Source organism: Porites lutea, chromosome 4, assembly GCF_958299795.1.
Source record: "Porites lutea chromosome 4, jaPorLute2.1, whole genome shotgun sequence".
Lineage (NCBI taxonomy): Eukaryota > Metazoa > Cnidaria > Anthozoa > Scleractinia > Poritidae > Porites > Porites lutea.
The window spans coordinates 17960781-17981101 of record NC_133204.1 but is presented as its reverse complement, the minus strand read 5'-3'; the positions used below and the strand labels follow the sequence as shown (position 1 = coordinate 17981101).

At 40.0% G+C, this 20321-nt stretch overlaps 1 protein-coding gene across 1 annotated transcript in view; it reads left to right on the top strand.

The window, feature by feature from the left end:
* Positions 1 to 18094, top strand: part of LOC140932739 (uncharacterized) — a 35923-nt gene extending 17829 nt beyond the window's left edge. The window contains exons 2-3 of the mRNA XM_073382255.1: positions 15306 to 15353; positions 16378 to 18094. Of these exons, the coding sequence (XP_073238356.1) occupies positions 15306 to 15353; positions 16378 to 16788 (459 nt within the window). The 3' untranslated portion in view covers positions 16789 to 18094. The remainder of the gene's footprint in view (positions 1 to 15305; positions 15354 to 16377) is intronic.
* Positions 18095 to 20321: the final 2227 nt, after the last annotated feature.

The following is a 20321-nucleotide window of genomic DNA, read 5'->3' as shown; positions in this document are numbered from 1 at the left end:
GATAACGCCCTTTCTCCACTAGGGAGGGGGGGTGTGTAACGTTGCTAAGAGACTAGTCTAGCCTCGCCCCAGGACTTCAGGGCAGGAATCACGTGCGGTTCGTTGAGAGAGTGTAGACGGCCATTTTGGCTGTGCAGTTGTTGTAGTTGTTTCAAGACGTTATTAAAGAAGAGTTTAATCACTGTTACACTATGTAGGGCTAGGTAGGGCTATGTATGGCTCTCTATGGCTATGTAAGGCTATGTACTGCTATGTATGGCTATGTAGGGCTATATAGAGCTATGTAGGGCTATATATGGCTATGTAGGGCTGAGTTGGGCTGTGTAGGGCTATGTAGGACTGTGTATGGCTATGTATGGCTATGTATGGCTATGTAGGGCTAAGTAGGGCTATGTATGGTTATGTAGGACTATGTAGGGCTATGTAGGGCTGTGCATGGCTATGTAGAGCTATTTATGGCTATGTAGGGCTATGTAGGGCAATGTAGGGCTATCTAGGGCTATGTATGGCCATGTAGGACTAAGTATGGCTATGTACGGCTGTGTAGGGCTTATAGGGCTATGTAGGGCTATGTATGGCTATGTAGGATTATGTAGGGGTGTGTATTGCTGTGTATGGCTGTGTATCGCTATGTAAGGCTTTGTAGGGCTCTGTAGGTCTATGTAGAGCTATGTAGGGCTATTTAAGGCTATGTAGGGCTGTGTATGGCTATGAAGGGCTTTGTAGGGCAGTTTAGCACTATGTAGGGCTATGTAGAGCTATGTAGGGGTATGTAGGGCTGTGTAGCGCTATGTAGGGCTATGTAGGGCTATGCAGGGCTTTGTATGGCTATGTAAGGCTATGTATGGCCATGTATCGCTATGTATGGCTATGTAGGACTATGTAGGGCTGTGTATGGCTATGTAGGCCTATGTAGGTCTATGTATGGCTATGTAGAGCTATGTATGGCTATGTAGGGCTATGTAGGGCTGTGTAGGGCTATGTAAGGCTATGTAGAACTATGTAGGGCTATGTAGGTCTGTTTTTGGCTGTGTATGGCTATGAAGGGCTTTGTAGGGCTTTGTAGGGCTTTTAAGAGCTATGTAAAGCTATGTAGGGCTATGTAGGGCTATGTAGGGCTGTGTATGGCTGTGTATGGCTATTAATAGCTTTGTAGTGCTGTGTAGGGCTATGTAGGGCTATGTAGAGCTATGTAAGGCTATGTAAGGCTGTGTAGCGCTATGTAGGGCTATGTATGGCTATGTAGGGCTTTGTATGGCTATGTAGGGCTATGTATGGCCATGTATGGCTATGTATGGCTATCTAGGACTATGTAGGGCTGTGTGTGGCTGTGTATAGCTATGTATGGCTATGTATGGCTATGTAGGGCTGTGTATGGCTATGTAGGGCTATGTAGGGCTATGTATGGCTATGTAGGGCTTTCTGGGGTTATGTAGGGCTATGTAGGGCTATGTATCGCTATGTAAGGCTATGTAGGGCTATGTAGGGCTATATAGGGCTGTGTATCGCTGGAATGGCTATGAAGGGCTTTGTAGGGCTGTGTAGGGCTATGTAAGGCTATGTAGAACTATGTAGGGCTATGTAGGGCTGTGTTTGGCTGTGTATGGCTATGAAGGCTTTGTAGGGCTTTGTAAAGCTATGTATGGCTATGTAGGGCTATGTAGAGCTATGTATTGCTATGTAGGGCTAGGTAGGGCTATGTATGGCTCTGTATGGCTATGTAGTGCTATGTAGGGCTATGTAGGGCTATCTATGGCTATGTATGGCTTTGTAGGGCTATGTAGAGCAATGTAGGGCTATGTATGGCTATGTAGGGCTGAGTTGGGCTGTGTAGGGCTATGTAGGGCTGTGTATGGCTATGTAAGGCTATGTATGGCTATGTAGGGCTATGTAGGGCTATGTATTTCTATGTAGGACTATGTAGGGCTATGTAAGGCTGTGCATGGCTATGTAGAGCTATTTATGGCTATGTATGGCTATGTAGGGCTATGTAGGGCCATGTAGGGCTATCTAGGGCTATGTATGGCCATGTAGGACTAAGTATGGCTATGTACGGCTGTGTAGGGCTTATAGGGCTATGTAGGGCTATGTATGGCTATGTAGGACTATGTAGGGCTATGTAGGGCTATCTATGGCTATGTATGGCTATGTAGGGCTATGTAGAGCAATGTAGGGCTATGTATGGCTATGTAGGGCTGTGTATGGCTATGTAAGGCTATGTATGGCTATGTAGGGCTATGTAGGGCTATGTATTTCTATGTAGGACTATGTAGGGCTATGTAGGGCTGTGCATGGCTATGTAGAGCTATTTATGGCTATGTATGGCTATGTAGGGCTATGTAGGGCTATCTAGGACTATGTATGGCCATGTAGGACTAGGTATGGCTATGTACGGCTGTGTAGGGCTTATAGGGCTATGTAGGGCTATGTATGGCTATGTAGGATTATGTAGGGGTTTGTATTGCTGTGTATGGCTGTGTATGGCTATGTAGGGCTTTGTAGGGCTCTGTAAGGCTATGTAGAGCTATGTAGGGCTATTTAAGGCTATGAAGGGCTGTGTATGGCTATGAAGGGCTTTGTAGGGCAGTTTAGCACTATGTAGGGCTATGTAGAGCTATGTAGGGGTATGTAGGGCTGTGTAGCGCTATGTAGGACTATGTAGGGCTGTGTATGGCTATGTAGGCCTATGTAGGTCTATGTATGGCTATGTAGGGCTATGTATGGCTATGTAGGGCTATGTAGGGCTGTGTAGGGCTATGTAAGGCTATGTAGAACTATGTAGGGCTATGTATGGCTGTGTTTGGCTGTGTATGGCTATGAAGGGCTTTGTAGGGCTTTGAAGGGCCTTTAAGGGCTATGTAAAGCTATGTAGGGCTATGTAGGGCTATGTAGGGCTATGTAGGGCTGTGTATGGCTGTGTATGGCTATTAATAGCTTTGTAGTGCTGTGTAGGGCTATGTAGGGCTATGTAGAGCTATGTAAGGCTATGTAAGGCTGTGTAGCGCTATGTAGGGCTATGTAGGGCTATGTAGGGCTTTGTATGGCTATGTAGGGCTATGTATGGCCATGTATGGTTATGTATGGCTATGTAGGACTATGTAGGGCTGTGTGTGGCTGTGTATAGCTATGTATGACTATGTATGGCTATGTAGGGCTGTGTATGGCTATGTAGGGCTATGTAGGGCTATGAATGGCTAAGTAGGGCTTTGTAGGGTTATGTAGGGCTATGTAGGGCTATGTATCGCTATGTAAGGCTATGTAGGGCTATGTAGGGCTATGTAGGGCTGTGTATGGCTATTAATAGCTTTGTAGTGCTGTGTAGGGCTATGTAGGGCTATGTAGAGCTATGTAAGGCTATGTAAGGCTGTGTAGCGCTATGTAGGGCTATGTAGGGCTATGTAGGGCTTTGTATGGCTATGTAGGGCTATGTATGGCCATGTATGGTTATGTATGGCTATGTAGGACTATGTAGGGCTGTGTGTGGCTGTGTATAGCTATGTATGGCTATGTATGGCTATGTAGGGCTATATAGGGCTATGTATGGCTATGTATGGCTATATAGGGCGCTCTATGGCTAGGTAGGGCTATGTAGGGCTAAGTAGGTCTGTGTATGGCTATGTATGGCTATGTAGTGCTGTGTAGGGCTTTGTAGGGCTATGTAGGGCTATGTAGGGCTGTGTAGGGCTATGTAGGGCTATGTAGGGCTGTGTATGGCTATGTATGGCTATGTATGGCTATGTAGGGCTATATAGGGCTTTGTAAGTCTGAGTATGGCTATAAAGGGTTATGTAAAGTTATGCCATATGTTTTTTAACGGGGATCTACTATATGATGCTTACACCACGTACCTTCCCGACCAGGACAGGTGACCGCTGACCATTATTATTGTAGTGGCATGGAGCACATGGCCATCTCAACGGTAGTGCAGATTCTTGGCACTAGATTACCCTGCTTGTTTTTACTGAACATGTCGCGCCGTGCGCAATTCGTAATGTCAGCATCATGACCTCATTAGTTAGATTTCCGATCTTCTGTTTAGGTAGAATTAATGACCGTTGCGTGTTTTCGTTGCTTTTGTTGTCTGTTTTAGCGTAAAAAAGACTTTCTTAATGGCCTATAGAGATAATCATTGTTCTCTTATGGTTAAAGGAATGTAAGACCTCTTTAATAAACTCGCCACGAGTCCCCATATACGTATACGGTCTGTTTTATCGTTATTTTCTGTTTCGGTTGTTCTATAACAGATATGTGTAGTAACCCGGGCTCAAGACCTTATCGCTAGCTCCCTTTCTTTCCTAAATTTGGCTTTTTTTCTTTAAAACGTAAAAAATTAATATGAGTTTTACTGGAATCGTTGTGGGTATATTCGTGAGGTCCTTTGGGCATATTTTATCTTGTGGCCGTTTGTGTATTTTTTATGTGGCAACATTTTAGAAGCAATAATTTTTGATGAAGACGCTGCTTGTATGTCTTCTGTTACAAGACCAATGATTTAAAATTATTAAAGAAAAGCAGTTTTTCCTCAGGCGTTAAAAAAACGGAACTAAAGGGATAATTGTGGTCAATAAGAACAGATAAAATAACAAAATCAACCAATCAGATGTTGAAGCGCGAATAAGTCAAAGTGGTTGAGAAAGTAAACCAATTACAGAGCGCAGTAAAACCCAAAGTGGACGCAGTTATTGTAAACTCAGTTTTAATCCGCTTTATTTGTGGAAAATTATTTCAAGTAAGTCAGAATAATTCTTCGATATTTGAGTGGGAGGATTATTTTTTTACAGTCCGAGATGTGCATATTTCCATAAAAAAGAAAATATTGTTCCAGTTCATGTATAAAAGTATTAACGTAATACACTTCTTGTTATTATAAATACAGTTGAAGTTAACCCCGGGTTTGGTTTGATTAAGGAGGTTGTACCGTTGTCTTACGTGGAAATCGAAAGTGAAGCGTTGTTGTTTCAACCACTCTCTCAGTTTAGGTTGTTGAACATGTAGACAGTAAAATGTTATTAAAGCTTTTCCAGTTTGATTTAGAGCTTGAATTTTCTAGGATAGGATAGGATAAATCGTTTATTGTATAAATACTTTGCAGTCGTGAAACAGAATTGCGTATTTACAAATAACATTAGTTAAAATATAAAACTAATTACAATCATATGAATATAAATACCTTGTGTAGTAAAGCTAAAAATATGTATAAAAATCTTACAACAAAGTCGACTTCTTTGAAACTTTAACGAAGAGCTTTATGCGCAACCCTGGGACATAGCATAAACAAAAGAGCGTCTGAAACGTTCCGTATGGGAACGTGGCAAATTATATAACTTTGACTCCTTAAATTATAGCTGGTTTGTTTTCTTGGTGGCTGCAGGTGGTATAACTTATGTCCGGGATTGATAGCAATGGAATCGAACAATTGTCTACATAGTCCGTTGCGTCTATCATATAGCGTTGACAGGCCTAGGCTGTCAAGGCATTCTCGATATGACATGGGAGGTGAAATTATGAAAAGCTCTCTTTTCTGAATTCTTTCTATATCCTTAGTAAGATAAGCCGAGAGTGCGTGATGGAAAACGGGAGCGCAGTATTCTAATTCGCGAAAGTGTAGTTTGACACATCTTGAGGTACAGCTAGGTACAATATTGAGTGTTCATAATTTTCCTAACAAATAAAAAAATAGTACTGGCGAAACGAAAAAATCGTGTACGAGCCATGTCCAGGTCACCACAGTTTGAGAGGAAAATTAGGTGGCACTATTAAAGTGGGCTCCGTAGTAATCTAGTGCCAAGAAACTGCACTACCGTTGAGTTGACCATGTGCTCCATGCCACTACAATAATATTGGTCGGCGGTCACCTGTCGTGCCGCAAAAAAAAGTCGTGCCGAAAAAAAAAAATTCGTGCCAAAGAAAAAAGTCGTGCCAAAAACAAGTCGTGCCGAAAAAAAAAAGTCGTGCCGAAAAAAAAGTCGTGCCGAAAAAAAAAAAAATCGTGCCAAAAAAAAGTCGTGCCGTAAAAAAAAGTCGTGCCAAAAAAAAAGTCGTGCCAGAAAAAAGTCGTGCCAAAAAAAAGTCGTGCCGAAAAAAAAAGTCGTGCCGAAAAAAAAAATTCGTGCCAAAAAAAAAGTCGTGCCGTAAAAAAAAGTCTTTCCAAAAAAAAAGGTGTGCCGAAAAAAAAAAAAAGTCGTGCCAGAGAAAACTGGCGTCGTGTAAAAGAAACTTGATGAGAAAAATTAGGTGGCACTAACTGGGCTCCGTACATGATGCCCATCTTTACCTGCTCAGGAAGGAGTTATTATTTATAGGATGAAGGGGGAGTCTTGTGTCTTATGCAAATAGGGGAGGGGCAAGTGCAATTACGAAGTTGGGTACGAATTTTTATGAAAAGGGGGAGGGAGGCATATGAATTTACGTAACCATTTAATAACCCGACCAGTATAAGTAGTTAAAAATGCTCCTAGTATTTAAATAATAATAATAATAATAATAATAATAATAATATAATGATAATAGTGAAAATAATAACAATAATAATAAACAAATTCTACCTCTTAACACCATTCAACTAAGCATATAAACTACAATGGCAGGTATTTCTCGAAATTATTTCATTTTATCACAGAAAATCATTGTCCAAATCACTGTTGCTCTCAAGGCGATGTGGACCTTACCGTTCATAATAATCGTTGTTGACATCCGTCGTCAGAAAAATGCTATATGTAACTGTGAAGCGTCTAAACTCCCCTTATTTGTTTAAAACCATGCTGGTGTATTTTATTGTTCAATCAGAAGCAAATAATCCTTTTTTTTGCCCAAATAAGGAATGAGAGAATCGAAAGCATCCCTGTCAAAAAAACTGCTAATAACGGATTGTTCCAGTCTTTATAATAATTCTCCAAGTTCATCGATAACTCAATAGTACACGATGAGCCGTTTACAGTGATCAAACCTCAGAGGGGGATGGCATCCGCTTGTAAGCCTTTCCCGATTGTGCTCGTAAAATGCTGGACAGTTGCTCACTAGAATGCCAAAACGTTGTTAAAAAATTGCCAAAAATTCAAAAACGTTGCTCCCTAAACTTGAAAAGTTGCCACCTAAATTTCTTAATATTTTTATAAAAACGTTAAGAAAGAGCTTTATTTTTCGTTCTTCAAAATATTTTTAAAAAATGAAGTTTTCTATCAATGAAATCGTTGACTTTTTCGTGCTTGATACATGCTCTAAACCTATATTTTGCTCAAAAGTTGCTCAGAAAGGCATAATTTGCTCGAGGTTGCTAGAACCGCAAAAAGTTGTTCCGAAAGGCCTGCCCGCTTGTACGTCCCTCAATGAGCTACAACAACTTGTTTTTCGGTAACACTTTTTTCTTTTAAAATCACCAATCGGAAGTTAGGTGGGCAAAATGTGCCACGGTTTTCGAAAAATCGAAGGTCAACAAATTCGACAAGTAGTTAGTTTAAATAAAAGAGGTATTTTTGAAGGGTGAAAAAGAGAAATATGGTGAACATATCTTTTATCCATTTAAGAAATGGTAAACGTGCAGCGTGCAACCATGGAGTTATAGATGCACGCGGGAGGTTGCTAAGCACGAAAGGAGCGTAAGACTCGCCTCGTGCGACTCTAGCTTCTTGAGTGCTTAGCAAACCTCCCAAGTGCATCAACAACTCCATGGTTGCACAGCTGCAACGTTTACCATTTCTTTCATAACATAATCAAAAGAGAAAAACATTATTTTCCATTTGCCTTTGGTTGAGTCATCGGTCCGAGTTCATGTATGCTGCCATCTGCCCGCGCGTAAACAAATCGTGTTCTATGTTTTTCAAAAACTTGCCTTTGAGTTTTTCTTTCGCTGAATCAACCGTTCTCCATCTTCAGGTAAATTGCAAAACGTTTTTTGTTGTTATTCTGAATGGCATCTGTCTACTTGCTCTTACTGCGCCTTTCACAAACATGCGAATTCTAAAGCTCAAAAGCCAACTGACAATTGCGTTTTTCGCTGCCGTCAATCATCTTAACGGACCTCTTAGGAAACAAAACTTTAGTTTAACGGGTTCAAAGGGTCATGGATTGTGATTTCTGATTGGTGGATTTCGATCCGTTTTGTGAGTTTCTGTGTTTCAAGGTTCGTTCCTTGTGATCGTAATTATGATTGACGGCAGCGAAAAATACAATTGTGAAGGCGGCGTTTGAACTTTAGAGTTCGCATGTTTGTGAAAAGCGCAGTAATATTAGGGTAAAAACTTTGAGGGAAAACTATAGCTGCAACTATAAACACCAACTAAAAATACTCTAAAAATTAAGCTAAAACTAAATAAATGAAATAATTATCAAGCTTATTTATGTGACAATTTTTGAAATAAACGTAAAGAAGAAATGAGAAAATTTGACTGTAACTCCTTTAGAAAAACAGGTAACACTAATTTTAGGAAGAAATTAACTAGCTTTGTATCGAAATCTGTCTAGGAAAATCCAGCTATGAAAGTCAAAGATGCAACTGAAATTCGCCGACACACAGCCGGCGCTGAAGCTGTTGTTTTCCGACCGTTCTCTGAACGACTGTTATGAATGAACACTGAGGAACAAAATAATACACACAGAAGTTATTTTTTGAAAAATTTATTTGAAAACCCAAATGTTTCTGTACTCAAATAAAATTCGCTTATGCCAGCGTTATGTGCCCGTTTAAACTCAACTAAAATTTTTAATCGATGCGTCGAAAACTTCACAACAAAGCTGACTCGAATTTGAGCGTGTTTCCTAAAATATTTGCTTGAATTTAGCATCAGCTTGACCAAAAAGTCAATAACACAATGCTAATTGATAAATTTACATTTCAAACAGACTTTCTCTTCTACAAAAAAACACACAAAATGTACCTTAAATCTTCGCTCGCTCAATTTTCCTTCAGCCGATTCTATCCGCGAGGAAAACAATGATTAATTCATCCAGGGCAAATTTGTCGCTTGATCTTTTGTCTTTTTTCCTTCAAAACGACAGCCTAGTATTTTCTTCAACTTCCACTTTTCATCTGTGCATTTCATCGGTGTATTTTACCGTCAGGAGAGGACATTTGTTGAATTTGCCTAAATTTTACCGCGCTAGCTCAGTTTCTTAGCGTGCACCCACGGGCAAATGGTAGTGGCTAACTGACCAATCAGAGCGCGCTATTTACTTCTGTTATGTTATAAAAAAGGTGATATACCTCTTATTAGCCGAGATTTCGGTCCGTACTGTAAATTGCGGACAGAGTTTTTTCCATCGATTTATGGCCCAAGAGCGAAGCGCGCGGGCCAAAAATCGATGGAAAAAAACGAGGATCTGTAATTTACAGTACGGACCGAAAAAACGAGGCCAATAAGATGTTTATTATATGGCTTCTTCCTGTTTGGGGGACCGGAAACAAGTGCCGGAGGCACGATTTGACAATAATTTGATTTTATTGGCTCACAAAAACAATAGCACACAACAAAGGGTTTCCGAGAAAGTGAAAACAAATTCGCCATGTTGAAAAAGTTTATTTGGTCAAAACTAAGAGCGCTGTAAGTTTTAGCTCTTTAATGTAACGCTGGAGTATTTTGGAAACCGGGCACTGTGTCTTTCTCGAAGTCGTTTCCATCTTTCCTCCGTTGGTCCTCGTAAAAAAAATCACTGCAAAAGGCAAAGAAGCTTTTCAAGGTAAGTTTGTTGTCATTATCGAAGGATTCGCTCGTTAATTTTTTTGAGAAATTAAACCTCTCAAATTTCTGCCAGTTCATTCTCGTCTTCAAGCGTTATCTGCGTTAAAATTTTCAAACACGGACCATATTTTCTTCCACGGAAAGGTTACGATTCAGTTTCTACATCAGCTTCGTTATCATTCAAACAAAGCTAGGTTAAAATCTGGAAAGGCACAGTCAACATCCCAGTCCTCAGGGTTTACAGAGATATTTTTAAGTATATTCGGACAAAACTAAGAGCACTGTAAGTATTCACTCGCCAATGTGACGCTGGAGTCTTCTGAAAACTGGACATTGTGTCTGGCTCGGAGTCGCTTCTATCTTTCTTTCGTCGGTCTTTGGAAAAACACTGCAAATTACAAAGAAGCTCGTCAAGATGATCGGGTGCAGGCATGTTTGATATCATATTTGTCGAAGGCGGGAATTGCTCATTTTCTCTTAGGCAAAACATCTCGAATCTCTTCAAGTCGATTTTCGCCTTCTTAACTGTCTACTACGATAAAATTTTCAAACACTGACTAGAATCCTCTTCGATAAGATCACGAGTTAGTTTCTTCTCGCCTTCGTTCACAAATAAACACAGTTTAAAATGTTGAAGGACAAAGTCAAAATCTAGGTCCTCAAGGTTGATAGACGTCTTGTAACTTAATTTCACCCTTTGTTTCCGTGCTCAAGAGATTTAGAGCTCTGAAATGAGCATTTTCTTTGAAATTTTGGTCCGTATAGCAAGTTACGGACCGCAAATTCACCGATCGCATGGCGAAAACAAACTCAGCCATATAAAAATGCATGTTCTCTAATAGCATGTAGCGTGATATTTTGCATGGCCTGACACAACACAATGTTGCATTATATCTATGTTTTTTCAATTTCGTTTCCTCTAAAGTACTTAAAATGAAATCCGTGGCAGACTAAGGTCCATGTTTACATTTCAATTAAGTCACTGGCTCAATTAATGAAAAAGTCACGTTGTTCTGCCATGGTATACTTTGGTCCGAAGTAACAAAACATCGAGAGGTTAAAATTGTCGTTTTGTTTTTATTTCTTTAAAGAAGCCGGCAGAAAAAAGAGTTTTTACTTGTATCATAGTTTGGAAAAATGCGAGTGGTAATCAAATAAGTTTCTGTAACGAAAGTTACAGAAGGGAGGTATATTTCATTCCGCTTCCAACTACTCGCTTTTGTAATTACAGACCGTCTTAAATGACGATGCATATAACTTGAAATGAATAAAGTCTAAACCAATTTGAATCAAATTTCTGGAATTTTATGGTAGAACGCGGTTAAACACAAGAAAACGAGCAAAATATATTGAACTTATAGTGAAAAATTAAATATATTTATGATAATATGTTAGAATTCATACAAGAATTGTAACACATGAATAGTCCATCCAGAGAACAGAGGGTTGAACATAGCAAAAACAGCGTCAGTAAGAGGTGACAGAGTCATCTTTGGTTAACTCCCGGTCTTTTTAAAATACACTGTCGACAAAGCAATATTTTTCTGTTTCTTAAAACTTTCAAATCAAAGTACGTTTTTCCTTTTTGTTTAATACTGCATTTAAGGCCCTTTTGGCTATCAAAAGGAGGGGTAGATGGGGATGTGCCGCTGGACAGGGTATGATTTTCAGTCTTTTCAGGTTCTTGAGTTAACGGGGCTATCGATAAACAGGACATTCTTCCTTGCTAGGAATGCTTTTTCACCACAGAAGAGAAATAACATGGCGTAGGGGAATTTACTGTCCCATTTTGGGAGAAAAAACGCTTATTAAACAGTTTAAAATTGAACATTAAATGAAGGAGAAACCTCGAAAGCGGCTCATTCAACTGTCTTTTGAACCCGGGGGTACTCTTGGGAATTCTTGGTGGGTGGTCTGCCGCCCGGTTCTCCAAATCCTGACCCTATTTCAGATCAAAAAATGTCATTTTTCACAGCCGTTTTTAGACCTGGCCTCTAGAATCCATACCCGTTTTCAGACCCGACCTCTAAGAAATTATGTCATTACTTAGATTAAAACAGCAGACAAAAAGATTCCTTAAAATCCATTTCCAATTCGCATATTTCTCTTTCTCTCTTACCGGGGTACTCAAACGATAAATACCTTCATACACTCTCGTAGTTCCCTGGAAAGCCATACCCGACTGCAGACCAAAATGGGCAAACCTATACCCGTTTTTTGACCAAGACGGCGCAAAATCCCTACTCTTTGGGGCGGCGCATAGCTATAGGACTTATATAAGTAAGTTCCCCCGGCTTTATGAAAAAGGCATTGAAAAGAGGATAGCTTCAGAGACATATTTATGTAATGGATGTAAACACACACACACACAACGATAAAAAAGATACTGACAATAAGGTTTAAACTTCAAGATAAAGTAAAGAAAGACCTCAGAAGGAATTCATCGTAGCATTTTTAGGAGGGAACATTGCAAGAGCGAAGTAGGTTTGGTTTAAACACATCTTCATTTTAGATCGATCAGTAGAGACTAGTCAATGTCCTCCTCATCAATATTGCACAGAATAAAATGGAGCAACAAAACCTCCATCCCCCCCTCCCGCCCCCGAAAGTAAGGATGAAGACTCGTAAAGCCCAAAAGGCACCATTTTCTCATCTTTGGCGACACAAAGGCGGAAAAATAATATGAAGCCGACAGTAGACAGCTTAGCCCAGGCCCGTGCTCGGCTCCGACTAATAAATCGCCCCATGTAAGGGAATCCAAGACAGTCTTGGATTCTGGATTCCACGCCGTGGATTCCGGGTGCTGGATTCTAGTCTTTGTCAGTGGAACTTGGATACTGGATTCTAATTGTTAGTGGGATTCCTTGAGCTGTATTCCTGATTCCAAAACCTAGGATTCCGGATTACACAACAAAAAATATCTCGGATCCCGTATTCCACAGGCAAATCCGAATTCCAGATTCCCTTACCGGACCTTACATGGGGCGAAATAACGAATGAGAACGGAAGCTGACAGTGTAACATAAGCGCAACGGACTCATACATGAGCCACCCCTGACTAATAAAATTAAAATAAGGTGCAGACGGTAGCACTTAAGACGGTACAGGCTTTATGGGCTAGTCTTAACTAATGTTAAAAAGAAATTTTAATAAGATAACAGACAGAAGAGTTAAGTCCATCTTGGCTCTGTGGGCCAGCCCTCATTACCCAGGTACCTGTATCTGAGGATTCAATGTGACTGGTAGAGTTCTTTAGAGTATTACGACGAACTTAGGTTTTATCCTCCTAGAAAAAGACTATTTCAGAACTACTATATATATTTAAAATTTGCTCTGGTCAGCAATGCAGGAGGATTTTGTTTGTGTTCGTTACGCTGTAGCCGCCTTTTTTGGTTTAATGACAGAGGATTGTGGAGAGTAGAAATAGCAAATCATTGGGTAACCGCCAGGGCGAAAGAAGGACTTTGACTCGCCGCTGATAACCAGGAATTACCAGCCACTCACGCGACGCGAGTGAGTGTGACGTGATTTAAAAATTTGATTTATGCGTCGCTACGAAACACTGGAAATGGGAAATTTCATCAAATACCAGACACATGATGTGCTTTGCCTTGATCTTCGTCACTGATTTAAGATATTTCCATTGATCTTGGATTTAGCGAAGTGAAGGGTGAAATTCCAGATCCGGTTGGTTGAATATCAAAAAATCCTTACCATTTGCCAGCTTCTCTGAGGCTTTTCTTTGTAACTCAGGTTTTTAAGCCGCTCCGAAAACACAATCGCACGTCACATCAAACGACACCTTCGCACCTGACGCAGTCGAAATACGCTCCAAGAAAATTAATGTTTGCTACCCGCTCGATTTGAGCAGTCAACGATCTGATTGGTGGAAATCGACAATAGCAAACGCACGCGTCCAGCTTTTCGAAGCGGGCCCGATAGGGCGGAGGAGGAAATCGAGCCTAACTCGCCCTAACTTCTCCCCTATATTGCAATTCAAAATGGCGGTTTCAAAATTACACTCGCACAGCCAACGACAATGCCTGCAATGGAGGCTAAATTAGCTTCCATCTACTGTGAGTTTTTTAGATGCACATATAATGGTCTGCTTCATGAGGTGGGTCTTGGAGTTACAATTGCTGCATTTTCTTATCATAGGTTTGTTTCCAAACGTTGTCTGTATGTGCTTGAGTTTATCCTTTACAAGAAGGTTTAGTAGGCGTCGGTATGCGATAAAAGAATAAGAATTTTTTAGAAAATCCTTCTTTGAGTTAAGTATGGTCAGGGTTTCGTGATAATCGTGTTAAGGTTGAGAGAAGCTGGACTGAAGGTAACTAACAATGGGATACCATGTTTACCTTTTGTTTTGAGCGGATTGGTTGGAAGGCTTGGTCGCGTGAACATTCTCTGCTTTGGTGACTTTGCGGTGAACTTAGATAATTAGGCTTTACGTAGAGGTCTGTGAAAATCTGGAGACATTAGTGTCAAGAAAGGTGGCTGACGTGTCTGAATTTTCTGAAATAAATTTAATCGATGGTACCTTCTGTTGCAGTGGGTTGCAGTTTCACCTATTTTCTTCTGTATTGACTGGACTAATAAAACGACACCCATATGTCAAAGTTTACTGCGGTGAAGTTTTGGACATTTCTATTGTTCAGACATTTCCAAGCATGCCTATTGCCCCTCTCCCCTCTCTCCACCCCCAGGTATATCTGTTCGACTTTTTTCTTTGAAAAGCTGCAGCAAATCCCAAACGGACCTGACGGTAGGCTCAAACATAAACCTCGCCATAGAGCCGAAGATATGAAGAAAGCTTCTTCACAAGGAAAACCAGAGGTTCCGAGGGTACTTCCTCTTCTTCGTTTTTAAACCACTGAAGAGGTGGGAGCACTCTCGAAACGTCTGGTTTTCTCAACCATTTTCAACTCACATGTTAACAAAACTTTGACTTACTAAGGCATACCTTCCTCCATGGCCATGATCCTTTCCCTTTTGTTGTCAGACTGAAAGCCTTGACAAACTTTCCAGTGAGAGTCCTCGTCGAAAAACTATCAACGAAGTGGTAAGTATCTCGGTGGTTGCCTTGTACTTTTTGCTTTGATAGATCCTAGCCCTTGGATCTTCCTAGGGAAAGCGGTTTACGTGGTGTACCAGGAAGATCTAGCACTAGGGACTAGTACAACCCATTGCATGTAAACCGAATACAGAACGCATAAAATGGCACTGGGATGATCCGCGTTCTAGGATCTTTTTGGTGCTAGGATCTTCCCCCCTGCAATGTAAATAGGCCCTAAGGAATAGCTTCACATAATTGACCTAAAACTCCGACCTCGAACATCAATATCATCGTGACATAGCCCTTTTAACAACAAATTACTTAAATTATCTCAATCATGGGCGGCTTATCCAAGTTTGACTCTAATTGCGTTTACTAGATAATATTCGTAACCGTTAGGAATGTAGGAAATCATCGCCTAAGTCATTACTACGACTTCAAACTTCATGCACCCTTTTTAGTAATAAGTGGCTGACAAGGGAGCAAAAATGAGTACAGATGTCAATAAACACTCGTCTGGCAGATTGTTCATTATATCGTTTAACGTAGAGGTATTTTTTCTAATTTTCTTCAAGATTGTTGAAAAACGAAAAAAGACCACAAGTGCTACTTCCAGCGTAGGGGTAAGTTTATTTATTTCTCCGCAGGATTTGAAAGCAATGTCATGTAAATGATTACAATCACTAACAGATTTGGGGTGATCCGACAGTACCACCTCCCCGCCTTTTTTAAGGGACCCGGCCAACCTCTTTAATTTCCTGGATCCGGTTGTGGCATTTTGTGCATGTAATTTTGCTAGAAATATAGAAGAATTGATGTCTTTAGCTTGTAGATTCACCAATGTAGGTCATGTGATGTTCGGAAGGGACTTTGCCTCTTGTATTTCAATAAATTATGCATGCATATACACTTAAAAATAACTGGCTGGTTACATTAGCCAGGCTAGCCCGGTTTGCCGGGCTTCCTTACCTTGCAGAGGTGACCGCTCGAATCAGGAGTAGACTAGCTCGGAGCCGTTATGTTTACTGAGAGATTGGCAACTATGTGCATGAGCAGTGTGTTACCAGGCTTTCCTGGCGAGCGTGATTACATACAAAATATTTAGCCCGGTTAGCCGGCAGGTCTCGGTTGTCATGTAATCACTAGCACAAAAACTTTCGAGTAACACCATACGGACTAAATTAGGAAAAAGATACGACTTAAAGAGGTCTATTCTAGTGAAAATGCGCCATGAAGACAGTCAATCGCTATACATTAAAAACAGCAATTGCGTCAAGCAGACCTGGGTTACTTTGACAACAGTGGACTATGCGGGGATGCTCAGCTCGAAAGGGATACATTTACACGCAACAACGTTTGTTTTGTTTTTAGTATTAAAGCGGAAGAGGTACTATTTTCTATGAAAGCTGTAAGGAAGGAGTATCTTTTTTATACCCTGTAAGAGATTTCGGATCTCGGGGCGGACCATCCCTTTAGAAGAACTTGTTCAACAACCTCATCCCCCCAGTATACTTGGTTGCTTCCTCGTAATGACATTTCTGCGTTAACTTTGTCAGTTAGTTGTTGTTGGAGCTTGATTTTGCATCGCCAACCGCGGCGTTATGGTGTTTCATGTTTGACCAAGTTAACTTTTTCCCGCTATGACAGGATACCGCCCTTAACGACTACGACAAAGAAGAGCACTTTATCCGAGTGAACACCGATGGCAAGACAGCAAAATTTAAACTGACCAAAAAAGATTGGGAACTAATGGAAATCAAAGAGTACCCAAGCGGGGGTCGTCTGTTGGGTGGTGCCTGGACCACTATATTTAGGCGAGGAGTAAAGCAGAGCAATGAGTGGTGCAACTTACGCCTCACAAATAATCAAGTGCGAGCGGAGAACTCTCGCAGAATGCATTCCTCGCCATTCTTCAGAGGAGCAGGGAAGTGCAAGTTTCCAGAGTGCAACGCGAAGGTAAAGTTTGTCATCCATAAAGAAAGAGGAAAATACGTTCACGTGACATATGTGGGAAATGTTTACCACAAAGTCCGTGGGTCGTCTGTGGCAAAGAAATGAATTCACATTTGATGAAAACAGCACGAAAAAAAACTACTAGAACGAGCTAGTAGTTAAGGCCTTCTAGAAATCAATGAGTTAGTCGAATGTCGATCAAGAGAGTATCTGCCACATGGCCGTCAAAGTGTAACAAAACCAAAAAAATCGTTCTTATTATTTTTCAACGATGATTTTAAGGTTTTATGGAAACAGTACATAAATCTTGTTAAAAATATGAAACCATTCTTCGAAATTTTTGGCTTTTGGCTGAAGTCTAACTGTTCATTTTAGCGACAGCTACGATAGAAGAATCATCATGTTAAGTACGCTGACGACCACATTAATTTGTTTAATAGGCTTTTTACAAGTAAGATCTAGCAAGCTAGGTAGCAAGTTGCATGATGGTGTAGCTTTCAGTCAGTGGGATGAAACGTTTGTCTGATAATAAGACCGGATAGAAACCTTTTTGAGGTGTAAGACCCTGGATCGAAAATCCTCATTGGGAAATTTCTAAGTGTCACATGAACATCTTAAGAAGAAAGCTCTTCATGCTCTCTTTAGCTTCCGACGACACACGAATCTTAGCAAGCTAAAAACAGCTCTTGCCCTTAAAGTATTTGATGCCATGATCTCCCCTATTCTAACATGTACATGTAATAGTGAAATTTGGGGTGTGTATGCCAAACCAGATTTTAAGTTCGGGGACGGCTCACAAATTGGAAAGACACACCTTCAATTTTCCAACTGTTACTAAGAACTAAACAAGGCCTTGTAGAGCTTGTAGAGCTTGTAGAGCTGAACTTGGTGGTTTCCATTAAATATCACTATCAATCAAGAAATCCTCAAGTGCATTTTGTATATTCAGTCTAAAGATGAAGAATCTTTCGTCTCAAGCAATCTTTTTAAATGTCATTTTTCATTAAAATGGTAAAAATAGCTTTCACTCCTCATTTGAAGAAGTTGTCAGAATATTTTAACCAACCTTACTTTAACCCTGATTTATTAGATACCGCGATAGTAAAAAAAATGTAGGTTTAATAAAACAGGAACGTTCTCAAAAACTAGAATTTTATAGATCTTTTAAAACGATCATACCACTTCTAAGGGTCTTCTAAACTTAACAAGAAGAACAGCAGAGAGAAGGGCTTTAGTAAAATTACGAATAAGCAATCACAAACTAATGCTAGAACTTCGTAGATACAATCAAACTACTACAAATAACAGGCATTGCCCTCTTTGTGGATCCAATCAAATAAAAGACGAAGTTCACTTTCTTTTTCATTGTTCTATATACTCTATGATTATGAATAATTTTTACAGGAAAGGCAAGTCTAAACGAATGAACTGATGAACTCCTCTTTATTCACATACTGAATGCATGAAATATATTTCAGCTTGCATTGATTTTTGTGACAAATGATTAACAAAGTAACTTAATTTTCCTGTTATGAAATTTTAGTTCTTCTTCTTAAAATAGCTTTTGTAATACCATAGTCTAGTTGTATGGTCATGAAAATAAAGCTTGTTGTTCTTGTTGTTGTTGTTGGATACCTCTGGAAGCGCTCGTCTTGTCGTAAAACGATAAAATTATCGAAAATTAGTTCCCAAGATCGAGGCCTACATTCCAAGGAGGGAGTGAGTCCCTTGAGGAGGGGTTTGGGAATGCTCGTCGGAAAATTGGAATTAAACCCCTCAAGGAAATCTGGACGTGACTCGTGATTTATCTAACACCTGCTAAAAGATACCATTCTAAAAAGACCGTCAAATATGAGCTATGGTTATTTCGAGTTAAGATAAGGACGTTGTATTTGGATGTCATTATTCCTTTTTTGTTATTTTGTTCCTTCACGCACAATCCTGAACTCTCTACGTAAAACCAAAATCTGCAAATTTACACCCCTAAAGTAGGCGGTGAGTATCCCCACCCCTTTTATATGGAATTCCTCGGTCCTCTTTTAATCATATTTTGTTGTGCTTGGATGGTATGGAAACATTCTTCTAGAGGATAATTTGTCTGGTTTTGAATTGTATTTTTTTTTCTTACATTTATCCTCCTGAATAAGTAAGATGTAGCTAGCGTACTGACATATTGGTCATGCATGTCCACTATTTGTAGCCATATGGTCAAAACGTTGAAGCTTCTCTCAATTCTGTTGTTTTAACAAGCCGTTATTATCATAATTATTATCTTAATTTATTCAGATTGAAAATCAAATACAATACGAAGCTATAGAGCGAGTGCAAAAAAGGGCGCTTAACATAATCTACCCCGAGGCAGAGTCATATGCTCATGCCTTACAGTTAGGTAAACTAGATAGGTTAGATGATAGAAGAGTACTCTTGTGCTACAAATATATGGCGAAAATGAAGTCCCCCAGCCACCCTCTGCACCACCTACTTCCCAGCCCACTTCTGGACGTGCCTAACTACACCTTAGGGCAGAAAACACAAAAGTATTATCTTTCCGGAACATGCAGGTCTGTAGGACAAAGAGAGTGAAGGACTTCTTTACATTTAAATTTTTTAAGTGATTCAATTGTTATTTTCATTAATTGTTATAACTGTAAATTACTATACTCTAGATAATAGTTGCCTTAAGATTGTAAAATGTACTCGATAATTCAGTTCTTTTTACTGCAAGAGAGTTTTAATAAATCATTCATTTATTTTCTATTCATTTCTTATCCACCACCACCCCACAAACTCCACTGTGACGAGATAGAACGTTAGGAGCAGTGTTAGATGCTACTTGAAAAATCCAACGGAAGCATTGGTGCCACTGGAAAACCACTGGAAGTGGCTTGGTTTTACTAAAAGTTACCCGACAATAGTATATTAAACTGACTCTTGAGAAGTGGCTGGCTAAAAGGGAATAACAAAAAACATCCATGATAGTTAACTCGCTGCCTAGAGGCTGAATATTTATGCCTTTCTCCTCGGTTGTCCTACCCTCAAATTCTAGCGCCCTTTAGACGAAAACTGCAGAAAATTTACGGGATACTGCTCCTTAATCACTGGACAAGAAGGAATTGATCACATTGGACCTCACTGGTTCAAACGTGACCTCTTATTTTATCGGGGCACGGGATTTGACTGGCGATTGGCTAATGTGAAAAGCAAACGTTTGCAGCGGGGGAGGTTTTCTTTGGGCCAATAAGGTCCCTTATTATATGGGTGAGTCTGTTTTCGCCACGCGATTGGTCAATTTGCGGTCCGTAACTTGCTATACGGACCAAAATTTCAAAAGAAAAGCTGTTTCGAAGGTCTAAATCTCTTTACCTCGGAAAAAAAGGTTAAACATAAGTTACAAGACGTCTATCAACCTTGAGGACTTAGATTTTGACTTTGTTCTTCCACATTTTAAATTGTGTTTATCGGTGAACGAAGGCGATGAAGAAACTAACTCGTAATCTTATCGAAGAGGATTCTAGTCGGTCTTTGAAAATTTTATCGTAGTTCACGGTTAAGAAGACGAAAATCGACTGGCAGAGATTCGAGATGTTTTGCCTATAAAGAGGAAATGAGTGATCCCTTCGACAAATATGATAACAAAC